The sequence below is a fragment of the Arachis hypogaea genome, chromosome 9 (assembly GCF_003086295.3).
Source record: "Arachis hypogaea cultivar Tifrunner chromosome 9, arahy.Tifrunner.gnm2.J5K5, whole genome shotgun sequence".
NCBI classification, from domain to species: Eukaryota; Viridiplantae; Streptophyta; class Magnoliopsida; order Fabales; family Fabaceae; genus Arachis; species Arachis hypogaea.
The window spans coordinates 20,242,832-20,256,742 of NC_092044.1; the positions used below are offsets into that span (position 1 = coordinate 20,242,832).

The 13,911-nt window shown below is 37.8% G+C and overlaps 1 protein-coding gene across 1 annotated transcript; it reads left to right on the forward strand.

Moving 5' to 3' along the window:
* The first annotated feature begins 12,788 nt into the window (after nt 1-12,788).
* Nucleotides 12,789-13,466, forward strand: LOC112708990 (uncharacterized). Its single transcript, XM_025760900.1, has one exon. The coding sequence runs from the start codon at nt 12,789-12,791 to the stop codon at nt 13,464-13,466; it is 678 nt and encodes a 225-aa protein (XP_025616685.1).
* Nucleotides 13,467-13,911: the final 445 nt, after the last annotated feature.

Here is a 13,911-nt window from a genome sequence, read left to right on the forward strand (position 1 = left end):
TCCAACTTTGCGTTTTCATTATGGTCTTACAGAACGCCAATTGCTTAAATACATTCGTATCACTGGAAAAGCCAAGGGGTCAACCGGTCAGGTTTTACTACAATTACTTGAAATGCGTTGCCTTTTGGTTTCACTTAATTAACCTCTAACAATGAAGGAAAGTCAAGTGAGCAAAGTCAACTTAAGTTCACAAGTCCTAATCAAAGACTAGATTTAGTGAAGCCTAAGCCAACTAGCAAGCCTCAATCACCAATCAATAAAAGAGTTTTGATAACTCAAGAGTCTCTAATTAATTAATCCAAGTTAAGAACATAAAAATCTAAATTAAAATCCTCCCAAGAATTTTATCAAATACTTGAAGGACACAAAATAAAAACATAGAAAATTAACAAGAGATATTAAATCTAAACAGCCAATTGCAAGCATCAATGACTAGTAACTAAAGAGAGCAACAATAAGTATAGAAAACATAAATTGCATTAATATGGATTGAAGGAAACAAGAAGAATTCATAAACTAAATTTGTAACATAGAGAAATCAACAAGAGAAATAAATAAACCAAAGTACTAGAAAAACTAAAAGTAGAAGAAAACTAAATTAAAGCAATATAGAATTCTGAATTTGAGGAGAAATAAACCTAAAAACCTAAGACTTAGAGAGAGGAGAGAGCCTCTCTCTCTCTCTAGAAAACTACATCTAAAACCTAACTAATGTGAATAATGAAGGTGAATGAATGATTCCCCATTCTACTCCACTCTGCAGCCTCTAATCTGAGTTTTTGGGCCTGAAACTGGGTCAAAAAGGAGCCCAAAAATTGCCCCCAGCGAATTCTGATATCTGCAGCACGTGACCCTTTATCACGCGTATGCGTCATTTTGACAATTCTCTGGCCACGCGTATGCGTCATCCACGCGTACGCATCGCTTGTCTGCTACACAGTCATGCGTCTGCGTCATCTATGCATGCGCATCGCGATCAAATTCTGAAATTCTGAATTTCTTGTATTCCTTCCACTTTTGCATGCTTCCTTTCCGTTCTCGAAGCCATTCCTGCCCTATAAACTTTGAAAACACTCAGCAAATATATCACGGCATCGAATGGTAATAAAAGGGGGATTAAAATTAGCAAATTTAAGGCCGAAGAAGCATATTTTCAATCATAGTACAAAATTAGGAAGAAAAGTATAAAACATGTGAATTATATGAATAAGTGTGAGAATAATGGATAAAATCTACTAAATTAAGCACAAGATAAACCCTAAAAATGGGTTTATCATGTATTCAAATATGAGTTTTATAAGAAGTATTTCCCAAACTCAATAAGGACGACGAAGGAGTTTGAGTTGTTATAGCTGAAGCAGGGTCCTATGTCAGTGCCAGAGTACCCTAATCGGTTTGAAGAATTGTGTCGATTCTCTAGGATTTGTTAGGGTGCTCCGGGGTTTTGAAGAATGGAAATGCATAAAATGTGAAGGTGGTCTGCAGAGTGACATTCTGAGTACAATGGGCCCAATGGAGATTAGAGTTTTCTCTGAACTAGTAAATAAGAGTCGAGTTGCTGAGGATTGTGCGAGAAAGGCAGCATTGGACAAGGGTGATCATCGAGCTTTTGTTAGGAGAGATCAGGGGAGGAACTTTGTGCCTAGAGGACAGAATTTCAAGCGAGGCGGTTATGTCCCACAACAACTGGGTTAGAATAACTTCCAGAGAATCAATAATAACACCAACCAGGAAAGAGGCAAAGGAAAGCAGATTCAGAATCTTCCCAATAACATGACATGTAGGAGATGTGGGGCATATCATCCTAACACTCTATGTAGAGCTGGACAGGGTATATGCTACTACTGTGGTGGAGCTGGACATCTGTCCTGGAACTATCCAGAGAGGAAGAGATAGGAAGCTAAGAGAGTTTAGTAATAGGGATGTATATTTACCATGTCAACAAATGGTGTTGAGAAGTTAGACACTCTAATCAGAGGTAAATGTGAAATTGGTGGTAAAATCTTAATTGCTTTATTTGATACTAGGAATCACATTCATTTATATCGTTTCAGAAAGCCAGTGAGTTAGGATTGAAGATAACCATGCTAACCTATAATCTGCAAGTACATGCTCCTGCCTCTGAGGTTGTCGTAACTAGATTAGGCTGTCAACAAGTTCTATTCCAAATTAGGCACAAACTTTCGTCCATGATTTATTTGTTTGTCGATGACTGGCCTCGATCTCATTCTGGGATTAGATTGGTTATCAAAGAATCATGTTCTGCTCGATTGCTTTGAAAGATCACTACAATTTATGTCGGAAGGTTCAAAAGGACCGGTGGTGGCGAATGGATATTACTTGAATTATGTCATGGTGAATTGTAGTAGGAGTGAGTGTTCAAGATTCATACTATTGGCTGCCAGTGTATCGGGTGATGAACAAAGTCTGAATCAGATTCCAGTTGTGAATGAATTTCAAGAAGTATTTTCTGAGGATATACCTGAATTTTCTCCTTCTCAAGAAATCGAGTTTGTGATTGAGTTGGTTTTTGGAGCAGGACCAATTTCAATTCCGCCTTACCGAATATCGCCTTTGAAACTGGCTAAACTTAAAGCTCAGGTAGAGGAGTTAATGAGTAAGAATTTCATTCATTCGAGTATTTTTCGGTGGGGAGCACCAGTGTTGTTGGTGAAAAAGAAGGATGGAAGTATACGGCTATACGTAGATTACAGACAGCTGAACAAAATAACTGTAATGACTAAATATCCGTTGCCAAGAATTGATGATCTGATGAACCAATTGCAAGGAGTTTGTGTCTTTTTCAAGATTAACTTAAGGTATGGTTATTACCAAATAAGAGTGAGAGATGAAGATATCCTGAAAACCGCTTTCAGAACTTGATATGGTCACTATGAATACCCTGTGATGTCATTTGGGTTAACCAATGCCCCTGCTATGTTCGTGGACTATATGAACTGGATATTTTGTCCTTTCATGGATAGATTTGTCATCATCTTCATTGATGATATTTTAATCTACTTTAAGACTGAGGAATAGCACGTAGAACACTTGCGGATCGTGCTGCGGATTCTGAAAGAGAGGAAGTTGTACGCTAAACTTTCTAAATGTGAAATCTGGAAGAATGAGGTGAAGTTTCTGGGTCATGTAGTGAGTAAGCAGGGAAGAGCTGTGGATCTTTCTAAGGTTGAGGCAGTAATAGATTGGGGACAACCTACATCAGTGACGGAGATTAGAAGCTTCTTAGGTTTGGCAGAATATTATCGGAGGTTTATCAAGGAATTTTCACAAATTGCATTGCCTTTGACAAAGTTAACTCGAAAGGATGATCCATTTTCCTGGACATTAGAATGTGAGGAGAGCTTTCAAGCCTTGAAGCAGAAACTGACTACAGCACCTGTGTTTGTGTTACCCGAACCTAATGAGCCTTTTGACGTGTATTGCAATGCTTCACTGAAAGGTCTGGGGTGTGTGTTGATGCAACACCGGAATGTGGTAGCTTATGCATTGCATCAGTTGAGATCTCATGAGATAAATTACCCAAATCATGACTTGAAATTGGCAGCGATTGTATTTGCATTAAAGATCTAAAGGTATTACTTGTGTGGAGTAAAGTTTTGAGTCTTCTCTGATCAAAAGAGTCTCAAGTATCTTTTTTATCAGAAGGAGCTCAACATGCGGCAAAGAAGATGGATAGAGCTGCTGGAGAATTACAAATTTGAGTTAAGTTACCACCCAAGGAAGGCGAATATTGTAGCGGATGCCTTGAGTCGGAAGTCGTTGACGGTCGCTTAGATGATGATTAAGGAAGAGGAGTTACTGAGAAAGTTTGGAGATTTAAGACTGGTTGTCGGTGAATTTAATGGGAGTGTATGCCTGAACCAACTGCGGATCTCTAGTAACTTCAAGTCCAAAATTCTAAAAGCTCAAAAAGACGACTAGGAGTTACAGAAGGTGTTGCTGAAAATCGAGAAGGGAAAGCGATGGGGAGTTTCGTAGGATGGGGATGGAATATGGAAATATAAGGGTAGGATTTGTGTGCCGAATGTAGGAAATTTGCGGCAAGATATCTTGAAGGAGGCACATAGGAGCGGATTCTCTATCCACCTGGGAAGTACCAAAATGTACCATGATCTAAAGCCAATGTTCTGGTGGTCAGAAATGAAGAATGATGTGGCATTGCATGTTTCAAAATGTTTGACTTGTCAGAAAGTAAAGATTGAACACCAGAAACCATCCGAAATATTACAACCTTTAGAAAATTTGCAATAAAAATGGAAAAGTATCGCAATGGACTTTTTGTCTGGAATGCCGAGGACTCGGACAGAATTTGACACAATATGGGTGATTATGGATAGGCTGACAAAGTCAACTCACTTTTTACCCTTCGGATGAATTGTACCTTAGAGGAGCTAGCATGTTTGTACATCAAGGAAATTGTAAGGTTGCATGGCGTGTGATGTGAGAGATTTGTTGTATTGGTAAAGAATTTCTCTTATAGAAAAGAATTTCTTCGTTGTGAGTATAGCTCTAGACCAACAAACAATCCTCCCAATAAAAAATATTAGTTATCACAAGTACAAACCCCAATAAGAATTTTTAACCGAAGTATTTAAACCTCAGGTCGTCTCACAAGGAATTGCAATGAAGTGCTCAATTATTGGCTATGAAGATGCAATGGGGTTTGATTTTTGTAAAAAGGATAAGAAAAGTAAAGGAACAACTAAAGAAAGCAATTAATAAAAAAGAGACATCCTTGGCAAGAATTGAGAATCTAGGCTTTTTATCCTAGTCACTAATAACAATAATTAACAAGAATTTATCTTATAATGTCATCCCCGACGATGGAAGAAGGTATCATGTTATCTTCACACTCGAAGAAAATTTAATAAGACTAGCTAATCTCAATCCAAATGTCCTAATTAACTCACTAAGTGAATTAGCAAGAGATTGGAGTTAATAGAAATAATACTAGCTAACAACTCTAGATCACCAATTTAGTTGGGTTCAATGACTCAAGATCACCTAGTTTCTCTTCCAAGCCAAGAATTCTCAAAAATCTATTTTAAAGCTCAACCAAGCATTTTGTCAAACACTCGGTGGGTATGAAATAAAAACATAATAAATTGCAAAGGAAACAAGATCACCAACTCAAATCATCAATAGAACATCGAACATCAGTTTTGCATTAAATGAGAGATCCAAATCCAACATTAGTTCATTAACACAAAAGAGAGCATTAAGTGAAATTAACAAGAATACTTAGAGAAACAAAGGTGTAGAAACAAGAAATCACAATGGCAATAAGCATGAAAACAAGAATTGAACATGGATCTATGATGCAAATAACCCTAGAACTCTAACTCTAGAGAGAAGAGGGAGCTTCTCTCTCTAGAAACTATATTACATGATGCAAAACTCCAAATAATTGCTCCCCCTTGCTCAATCTTCAATTCTACATGAAATACCCTCAGAAACGAGTTGGGTTTGGGCCTGGGCAGCTCAGAAATCGCCCCTAGTATTTTCACTTTAATGAAGTCACGTGCGAGCACTGACGTGTACGCCTGTGACTCGCGTACGCGTCACTTGGCAATTTGCAATCCACGCGTACGCGTCATGTACGTGTACGCGTCGCCATGCGACTTCACATTCACATGTGCGCGTCTGCTGCGCGTGCGCGTCGATCTAAGCACTCCAAATCCTTGTTTCTTCATGGATTCTCCACCATGCATACTTTTCTCTTCACTTCTTCCATCTAATACTTGCCTTATGAACCTGAGATCACTCAACAAATACATCAAGGCATCGAATGGAATTAAAGTGAATCAAAGTTAGCAATTTAAAGGCTTAAAAAGCATGTTATCACTCTTAAGCACAAAATCAAGGATAATTATAAAACCATGCTATTTCATTGAATAAATGTGGGAAAAGGGTGATAAAATTCCTTGAATTAAGCACAAAATAAACCACAAAATTGGGGTTTATCAAACCTCTCCACACTTAAACTAAGCATGTCCTTATGCTTAAATCAAGAAAAAGACAAAGGGTATCAACATTTATTCAATGCAAACTAACTAAATGCAACTACCTACATGCAATCTATATGAATGCAACCAGTTAGTCAAAATAAATTAACTTCCAAGAATACATATGTAAGCATAAGGGCTATAGGTATTAGCAACCAAATGAAGCCCACAATTGATTTGAGTTATTGAAAAGAGTTTTTCAAACTTACAAGAAAAGATGATTATGGGTGGAAACATGCAATTGAGCAATCGAACCCTCACCGGATGTGTATCCGCTCTAGTCACTCAAGTGTTTGGGGTTGATTCACTCAATTTTCCCCTAATCATGCTTTCCAAGATTTGTTTTTCATCTAACAATTAACAATTATTTTATGCATGCATACAAACATCATGAGGACTTCCCATAGGTTGTAATGGGGCTAGGGTCAAGGTAAGATTGTATTTGGTCAAGTGAGCTTGAGATTTGAATCTTTGATCAATCTAAACTTCCCACCTAACCTACAACCTGTACAATTTAAAGCTAATCTAACTACCCATTCTTCACTTTTTCACACACTCATGCATTCTTTCTTTTGATCACAACCCACATGCATTGATTTTTTATTGAACTTTACTTTGGGGCATTTTGTCCCTTTTTTATTGCTTTTATTTTTCTTCTTTTTCTATTTTTTTCTTTTGATATATATTTTTTCTTTATTTTGTATATATATATATATATATATATATATATATATATTTTCTTTTTGCAATAGAGTATATACAAGAGTAACAATGCATATGGTTTTACATTTAATTGACACATGAGTATGTACCCAATTCTCCAAGATTTTTACAAAAATACAAAATGCACTTCCATCCCAACCACTGTTCCCAACTCTCCCAAAATTAAATGATAATCACTCTTACTAGCTTAAGCTAATTAAAGATCCAAACAAGGGACATTTATTGTTTTTCACTTAAGGCTTGTAATGTGCTAAAATTAAGAACAAATGGGTTAAGCGTAGGCTCAAAATTGGCTAACAATGGAAGATAAAAGGTAAGGCTATTTGGGTAAGTGAGCTATTCAAAATAATGGCCTCAATCATATAAATGCATGTATACACAAAATAATAGACATATAGAATCAAGCAAATCAAAGATTATAATCATAGAAAGAGAATAATACACACAAGAATAAAAATAAATGGTTATATAGTGTAACCACACCATTAGACTCAAATCTCACATGCTTGTGTTCTTAGCTCAAAGACATGATCCACAATATATGTAATTCAAGCAAGTTCGAAAAAAATTTTTTTTTCAATCAATTGGGGCGCCCTATAGATAAAATTCTTGGAAAATATTATGATTTTGACTAAGCATATTATATACATATGCAATGCAACTAAGAATCCTAAAAGACCTAAAAATGAAAAGCAAAAGTGTTGGGATTAGAAATTTGTTAGCCAAAAGCACTGATCGGTCGGCGACCTCCCCACACTTAAAAGTTTGCACCGTCCTCTGTTCATCCAAAGATGAGTAAGGGGGTACGGCGACTTTCCGAGTTGTCACCTTCAGTTGGTAAGTCAACCGGTTACTGTGTGTTCTTCCTCCCGCTTCTGTTTCTTTCTTATGATGCCTCATTCATAAAAAATAGGAAATAACACTATAAGATGAGAGAATACAAATGCAAGGAAGTGTAAATTGTTAGAATGAGGTGATGATCACTAGAGTTGAGTGAGTGAATTAGTGTGACATTGGTAAATAGGTGTGTGGGTCCTGAATTGCATGCGGTTTAGAACGCACACTAGTTTTTAAAAGCTATGCCATATTTGTACAAAAGAGGTGTACACTTCACTCATTCTAGCATGCTTGAGATATTTTAAAAGACTTGTAGATTAAGATAACCAAACAAGTAGTGAAGAAGCATGAAAGCATTCAAGCAAACATCGGGCAATTGTGAATTGGATACTGGATGGACATTGATTGATGTGTAAGTAACTTGGTGAACAAAATGAAATATAGAGCTCACACATCAAACAATGACACATGTTGAAGTTGTTGTAACACCTAAGTGACATATAAGTGGAACACATGAATTTTATGGAACTTAGGAAAGAGAAGATAGGAATTGAACTCAATCACATAGCAAGCATAGTCTACAAATCTTGAGAAGCTCAAAAATATGTCACTAGGTAAGCTTACAGTCCAATTTCACAACTCCACAAATCTCAGTGCATGAAATAGGTGATGTCAATAAAGATCAATCATAAACAAGCATCACCTAAAAAAATGCATTAATAATGTATAATTTCTTAATAATGGATGATGAATGCATGGTGGTCAAAACATGCAATTCAAAAGAGTGAAGATGCTTGGGGGCAATGTCACATGTACTTGGTTATTCAAGGACAATAAGTATGAAAAGTTCAAAACCAAGTAATAAGATATTACCTCAATAAAGAGATCCAACAATGAAAATTAACAACAATGATGTTAAAATAACATCGTATTAATAGTCAACAGCAATAAACAGTAAACAAGCTTAGTAATCCAACACTTGTCATGAAAAAAAATTAAACAAAAATGAAACTAACTATCTATGTTGGTGTTATATGGTGTTTGATAGTGTTGGGTGATGGTTGAGGAGTGGAAAGAGAAGAAGAGAAGAGAGAATAAGGAAAGGAATGGAAAGAAGAGAAGAAAAGAAAGGTGGTGAAACAGGGCAATCCACGCGTACGCGTGGAGTGACACGTAAGCGTGAATGGGTGGAAGGGAATCAACGTGTACGCGTGTATCACGCGTATGCGTGGTGGGTTATTTAGAGAGGCGACGCGTACACGTGGGGTGACGCGTACGCGTGGGTTGGTTTGGCGCTAAAGGCACAATTTCAGCCCACTTTACACACAACTCTCGGGTTTTTGTATGGAAGGTGGAATGTTGGGATCCACGCGTACGCATGGGTGATGCATACGCGTGGATGGTCAAAAAACTTGGGACCACGCGTACGCGTGGGGGACGTGTATGCATGGGTTGGTGATCTGTTTTTTCAAAATTTTTCAAGTCCTTGCACCAAACCAAGCATTCCAAACCCCCAAACAACTACCAAAACACCATAAAACCTAATTTAACCTACTGGACTCCCAAATAAACATAACTAACCAAACAAAACATGAAACTAAACTAATTATTACTAATATTTACAACAGGGAAAAAGGGAAAGATGTTACCATGGTGGGGTGTCTCCCACCTAGCACTTTTATTTAGTGTCCTTAAGTTGGCCTTATGGGGAGCTCCTATCAAGGTGGCTTGTGCCTGAATCCATCCTTGAACATCCACCAATACTTGGACTTCCAGTAAGCTCTATCTTCCAAAGTTAATAACTCCAAGCCTTGATGGAGTTCCTTATAAGCCATGGGCTCCCAAAAGTGATTCTCCTTGTATGATTCGAGATCCCACACTTTGTTTTCACACCCATCCTTGAGTTGATCATGGTAAGTTCCTCCGAGTGGTGAGCAAGTTGAATTCTTACTTAGGCACCAAACGATCCTCCTAGACCCATCCAATTGAGCACTAGTCCAACCTTTGCTCCTTGAAGTTTCAATCTTAATGAGCCTAGACTTATGGCGGCGCCAACCACTAAACATCCTCCTCTTATGCTTAAATCCACAAAGCGCCCTAAGTTGGCCATCCTTCTCAAGCAAACCATATTCAAGTAGGATAATAAAGGTGAGAGTTAGGAGTTTTACCCACTCAAACGAAGAATTGGATGACAACCTAGGTGGAGGAGTTCCCAACCGTCTTGATAAGGTGCATTCTACTACCGTCCATCCTCTTATAGAGGCTTTCACCACTTGGCAAGGTTCTTCAAGCTCTACCTCTTGCCAAGCTTCCTCAAGCTCATATGCTTCTTCACCAATTTCTTCAAGCTCTTCCCTATCACTTAAATCATAGATAGGAGGTTTAGTGAAGTCTACCTCATCATCAATTCCAAGTGACATGGGGAAGGATTCCTCAAACTCAAAAGGATCACATGTTGATGCGAAATCATCATAGATAGGGGGACCTATTACTTGGAACATTTCTTCCAATTCTTCACTCATAGTATGCCTTGGAGGTAGTATACTATCCTCCTCAACACGAATTCTAAGCTCTATGGAAGAAGGCTCTTCAACTTGAGATTCCCCTTTGCACTCAACATCTCCTAAAACTTCAACTATCCCTTCCTTTGGCTCTATAATCTCCACCTCCTCCTCTTGTTGTACTTCTGGTCTCAACTCTTCTTCTTCATCTTGAAGTTTCAAGTCCATCCCCTCACTAAGCTCTTTGGTTGCTTCTCCATATTCAATAATGGGAGTACCTTGATTGCAAGGGCTTAGGTGGGATAAGTACGTGTTGCTAACTACTTCCGCCACGGTAGCAATCGCGGCTTGTAGCTCCTTAAACTTCTCTTGCTTCTCCTTTTCTTGCCTTTGGATATGAGATTTAAGATCTTCGAGTCCTAGCCAAAGGGCATGAATAGGAATGGGTGTAGGAAGAGAGGGTTCATTGTTTGAGGGAGGGGTATTGTAGTTGGAAGGTGGTTCATCTTGGTGAAAGTCTTGAGGTGGTGTATGTGAAGTTTGTGGCTCATGGGAGTCTTAATGTTGGGAATGTGGTGGTTCTAGGTATGGTTCATATGATGGTTGGTATAGTGTGTGTGGATTAGGATCACATGGAGATGAATGGTGGAAAGGGGCTTGTGAGTGAGGTTGGTAACAATGTTGAGGGTTTGGATCATAATTGGGCACATCTTGGGGTGGAGTGCAGCCATTAGAGGTTGGAGGAGGTTGTTGCCACGAAGATTGATCATAAGCATGTGGCTCCTCCCTAGATTGAAATCTGTCCCCCCATTGTGGTTCCTCATTGAAGCTTTCATACCCTACAACACAATTGTAGCCAAACTCATAGCCAAAGTGATGAGAATTCATATTGACAAGAGAAAATAAAAACAAATACTAAAAAGAAACAAAGAAAGCTAGATCAAAAACAAACAAAGAGACAAAAGGTAAACATATTCACAATATTTACAATAGCCAATAAAATAACACCATTGCAATTCCCCGGTAACGACATCATTTTGATGAAAGAGATTCGCTTGACGGTCTAGAATTTCCTCAAATGATGAATGAAATCTCGTTGTAAGTATAGCTCTAGACCAACAAACAATCCTCCCAATAAAAAATATTGGTTGTCATAAGTACAAACACCAATAAGAATTTTTAACTAAATTATTTAAACCTCATGTCGTCTCACAAGGAATTGCAATGACGTGCTCAATTATTGACTATGAAGATGCAAGGGGGTTTGATTTTTGTAAAAAAGGGCAAGAAAAGTAAAGGAACAAATAAAGAAAGCAGTTAATAAAAGAGAGACATCCTTGGCAAGAATTGAGAATCTAGGCTTTCTATCGTAGTCACTAATAACAATAATTAACAAGAATTTATCTTATTATGTCATCCCCAACGATGGAAGAAGGTATCATGTTATATTCACACTCGAAGAAAATTTAATAACACTAGCTAATCTCAATCTAAATGTCCTAATTAACTCACTAAGTGAATTAGCAAGAGATTAGAGTTAATGGAAATAATACTAGCTAACAACTTTAGATCACCAACATAGTTGGGTCTAATGACTCAAGATCACCTAGTTTCTCTTTCAAGCCAAGAATGCTAAAAAATCTACTCTAAAGCCCAACCAAGTATTTTGTCAAACACTCGGTGGGTATGAAATAAAAATGTAATAAATTGCAAAGGAAACAAGATGACCAACTCAAATCATCAATAGAACATCAAATATCAATTTTGCATTAAATGAGAGATCCAAATCCAATATGAGTTCATCAACACAAAAGAGAGCATTAAGTGAAATTAACAAGAATACTTAGAGAAACAAAGGTGTAGAAACAAGAAATCACAATGGAAGTAAGCATGAAAACAAGAATTGAACATGGATCTATGATGCAAATAACCCTAGAATCCTAACTCTAGAGAGAAGTGGGAGCTTCTCTCTCTAGAAACTACACTCCCCCTTGCTCAATCTTCAATTCTGCATGAAATATCCTCAGAAACGAGTTGGGTTTGAGCCTGGGCAGCTCAAAAATCCCCCCAGCATTTTCACTTTAATGAAGTCACATGTGAGCACCGACGCGTACGCGTTATGTACGCGTATGCGTCGCCATGCGACTTCACATTCACGCGTGCGCATCTGCTGTGCGTGCGTGTCGATCTAAGCACTCCAAATCCTTGTTTCTTTATGGATTCTCCACCATGCATGCTTTTCTCTTTACTTCTTCCATCCAATACTTGCCTTATGAACTTGAGATCACTCAACAAACACATCAAGGCATCAAATGGAATTAAAGTGAATCAAATTAAAATTAGCAATTTAAAGGCCTAAAAATCATGTTATCACTCTTAAGCACAAAATCAATGATAATTATAAAACCATGCTATTTCATTGAATAAATGTGGGAAAAGGGTGATAAAATCTCCTGAATTAAGCACAAGATAAACCACAAATTTAGGGTTTATCAGCGTGCCTACCACCATAATCTCTGACAGAGATCCTCGTTTCTCTTCAAGATTCTGGGGGGCATTTCAAAAAGCATTTGGGACCCAATTTAGTTTAAGTACGGCGTATCATCCTTAAAACGATGGCCAATCAGAGAGAACAATTCAAACCCTAGATGACATGTTGAGGACTTGCGTTTTGGACCAACTAGTGAGTTAAGATTGGTATATGCCGCTAGTGGAGTTTGCGTATAATAACAGTTACCATGTGAGCATCGGAATGGCTCCGTATGAGGCTTTGTATGGGAGAAAGTGTCAATCCCCACTATGCTGGTATGAATATGAGGAAACAAGTTTGTTAGGGCTTAAGTTAGTAGCTGAAACTGCTGAACAAATTAAGAAAATTCGAAGCCAAATGCTTACCGCTCAGAGTCGCCAAAATAGCTACGCCAATCGGAGACGAAAATCGTTAGAATTTGATGAAGGAGATTATGTATTCCTAAGTGTTACTCCAATAACAGGAGTGGGAAGAGCAATTAAGGCAAAGAAATTAAATCCTCGTTATATCGATCCGTTTCAGAACCTGAAGAGAATTGGGCCGGTGGCGTATCGAATAGCTCTACCACCACATCATTCGAACCTGCACGACGTGTTTCACGTGTCGCAGCTTCAGAAATACACCTTTGATGCTAGCCATATTTTAGAACCTGAATCTGTTCAAATGAAAGAGGATTTAATGCTTCAAGTGACTCCGGTTCGAATTGATGACACTAGTATTAAGCGATTATGCGGAAAGGAAGTCTCATTAGTAAAAGTTGTTTGGAGTCGAGCTGAAATTGAGGAACACACTTGGGAACTTGAGTCAAAAATGAGAAAAGACTATCCACACCTATTTTCAGGTAACTGAATATGAATTTTGGGGGCAAAATTTTTAATTAGGTAGGTAGGATGTAAATCCCAGAAAATTAATAAATAATTAGTCAATAAATTAATTTTTATTCAAAAAGTTTAGGAAAATCAATTTTTATAATCTAGAGGAGTAGAAATATTAAAAATACAAATTTTGACACTAATTTTAAATATTTTGGCCCAAAACCGGACCAACAGACCAAACCGGTTAGACCGGATTCAAACCGAGCCCAAGCTCAACCTATAAAGCCACTAAACGAGCCATCTCCATTTTCGTTTCTGCAATTACGTTGAGGAAGAGAGGGATTAATGTGAAAATCCTAACCCTCACCACCGTTAACTTTCGTCGTCCGTAACTTTCAATCTGAAGCTCCGATTGACGAGTCATCAGCGGCCACGTGTTCGTCTTAGAATTCCTTTTAATTGTATCCAAATAAAGTGGT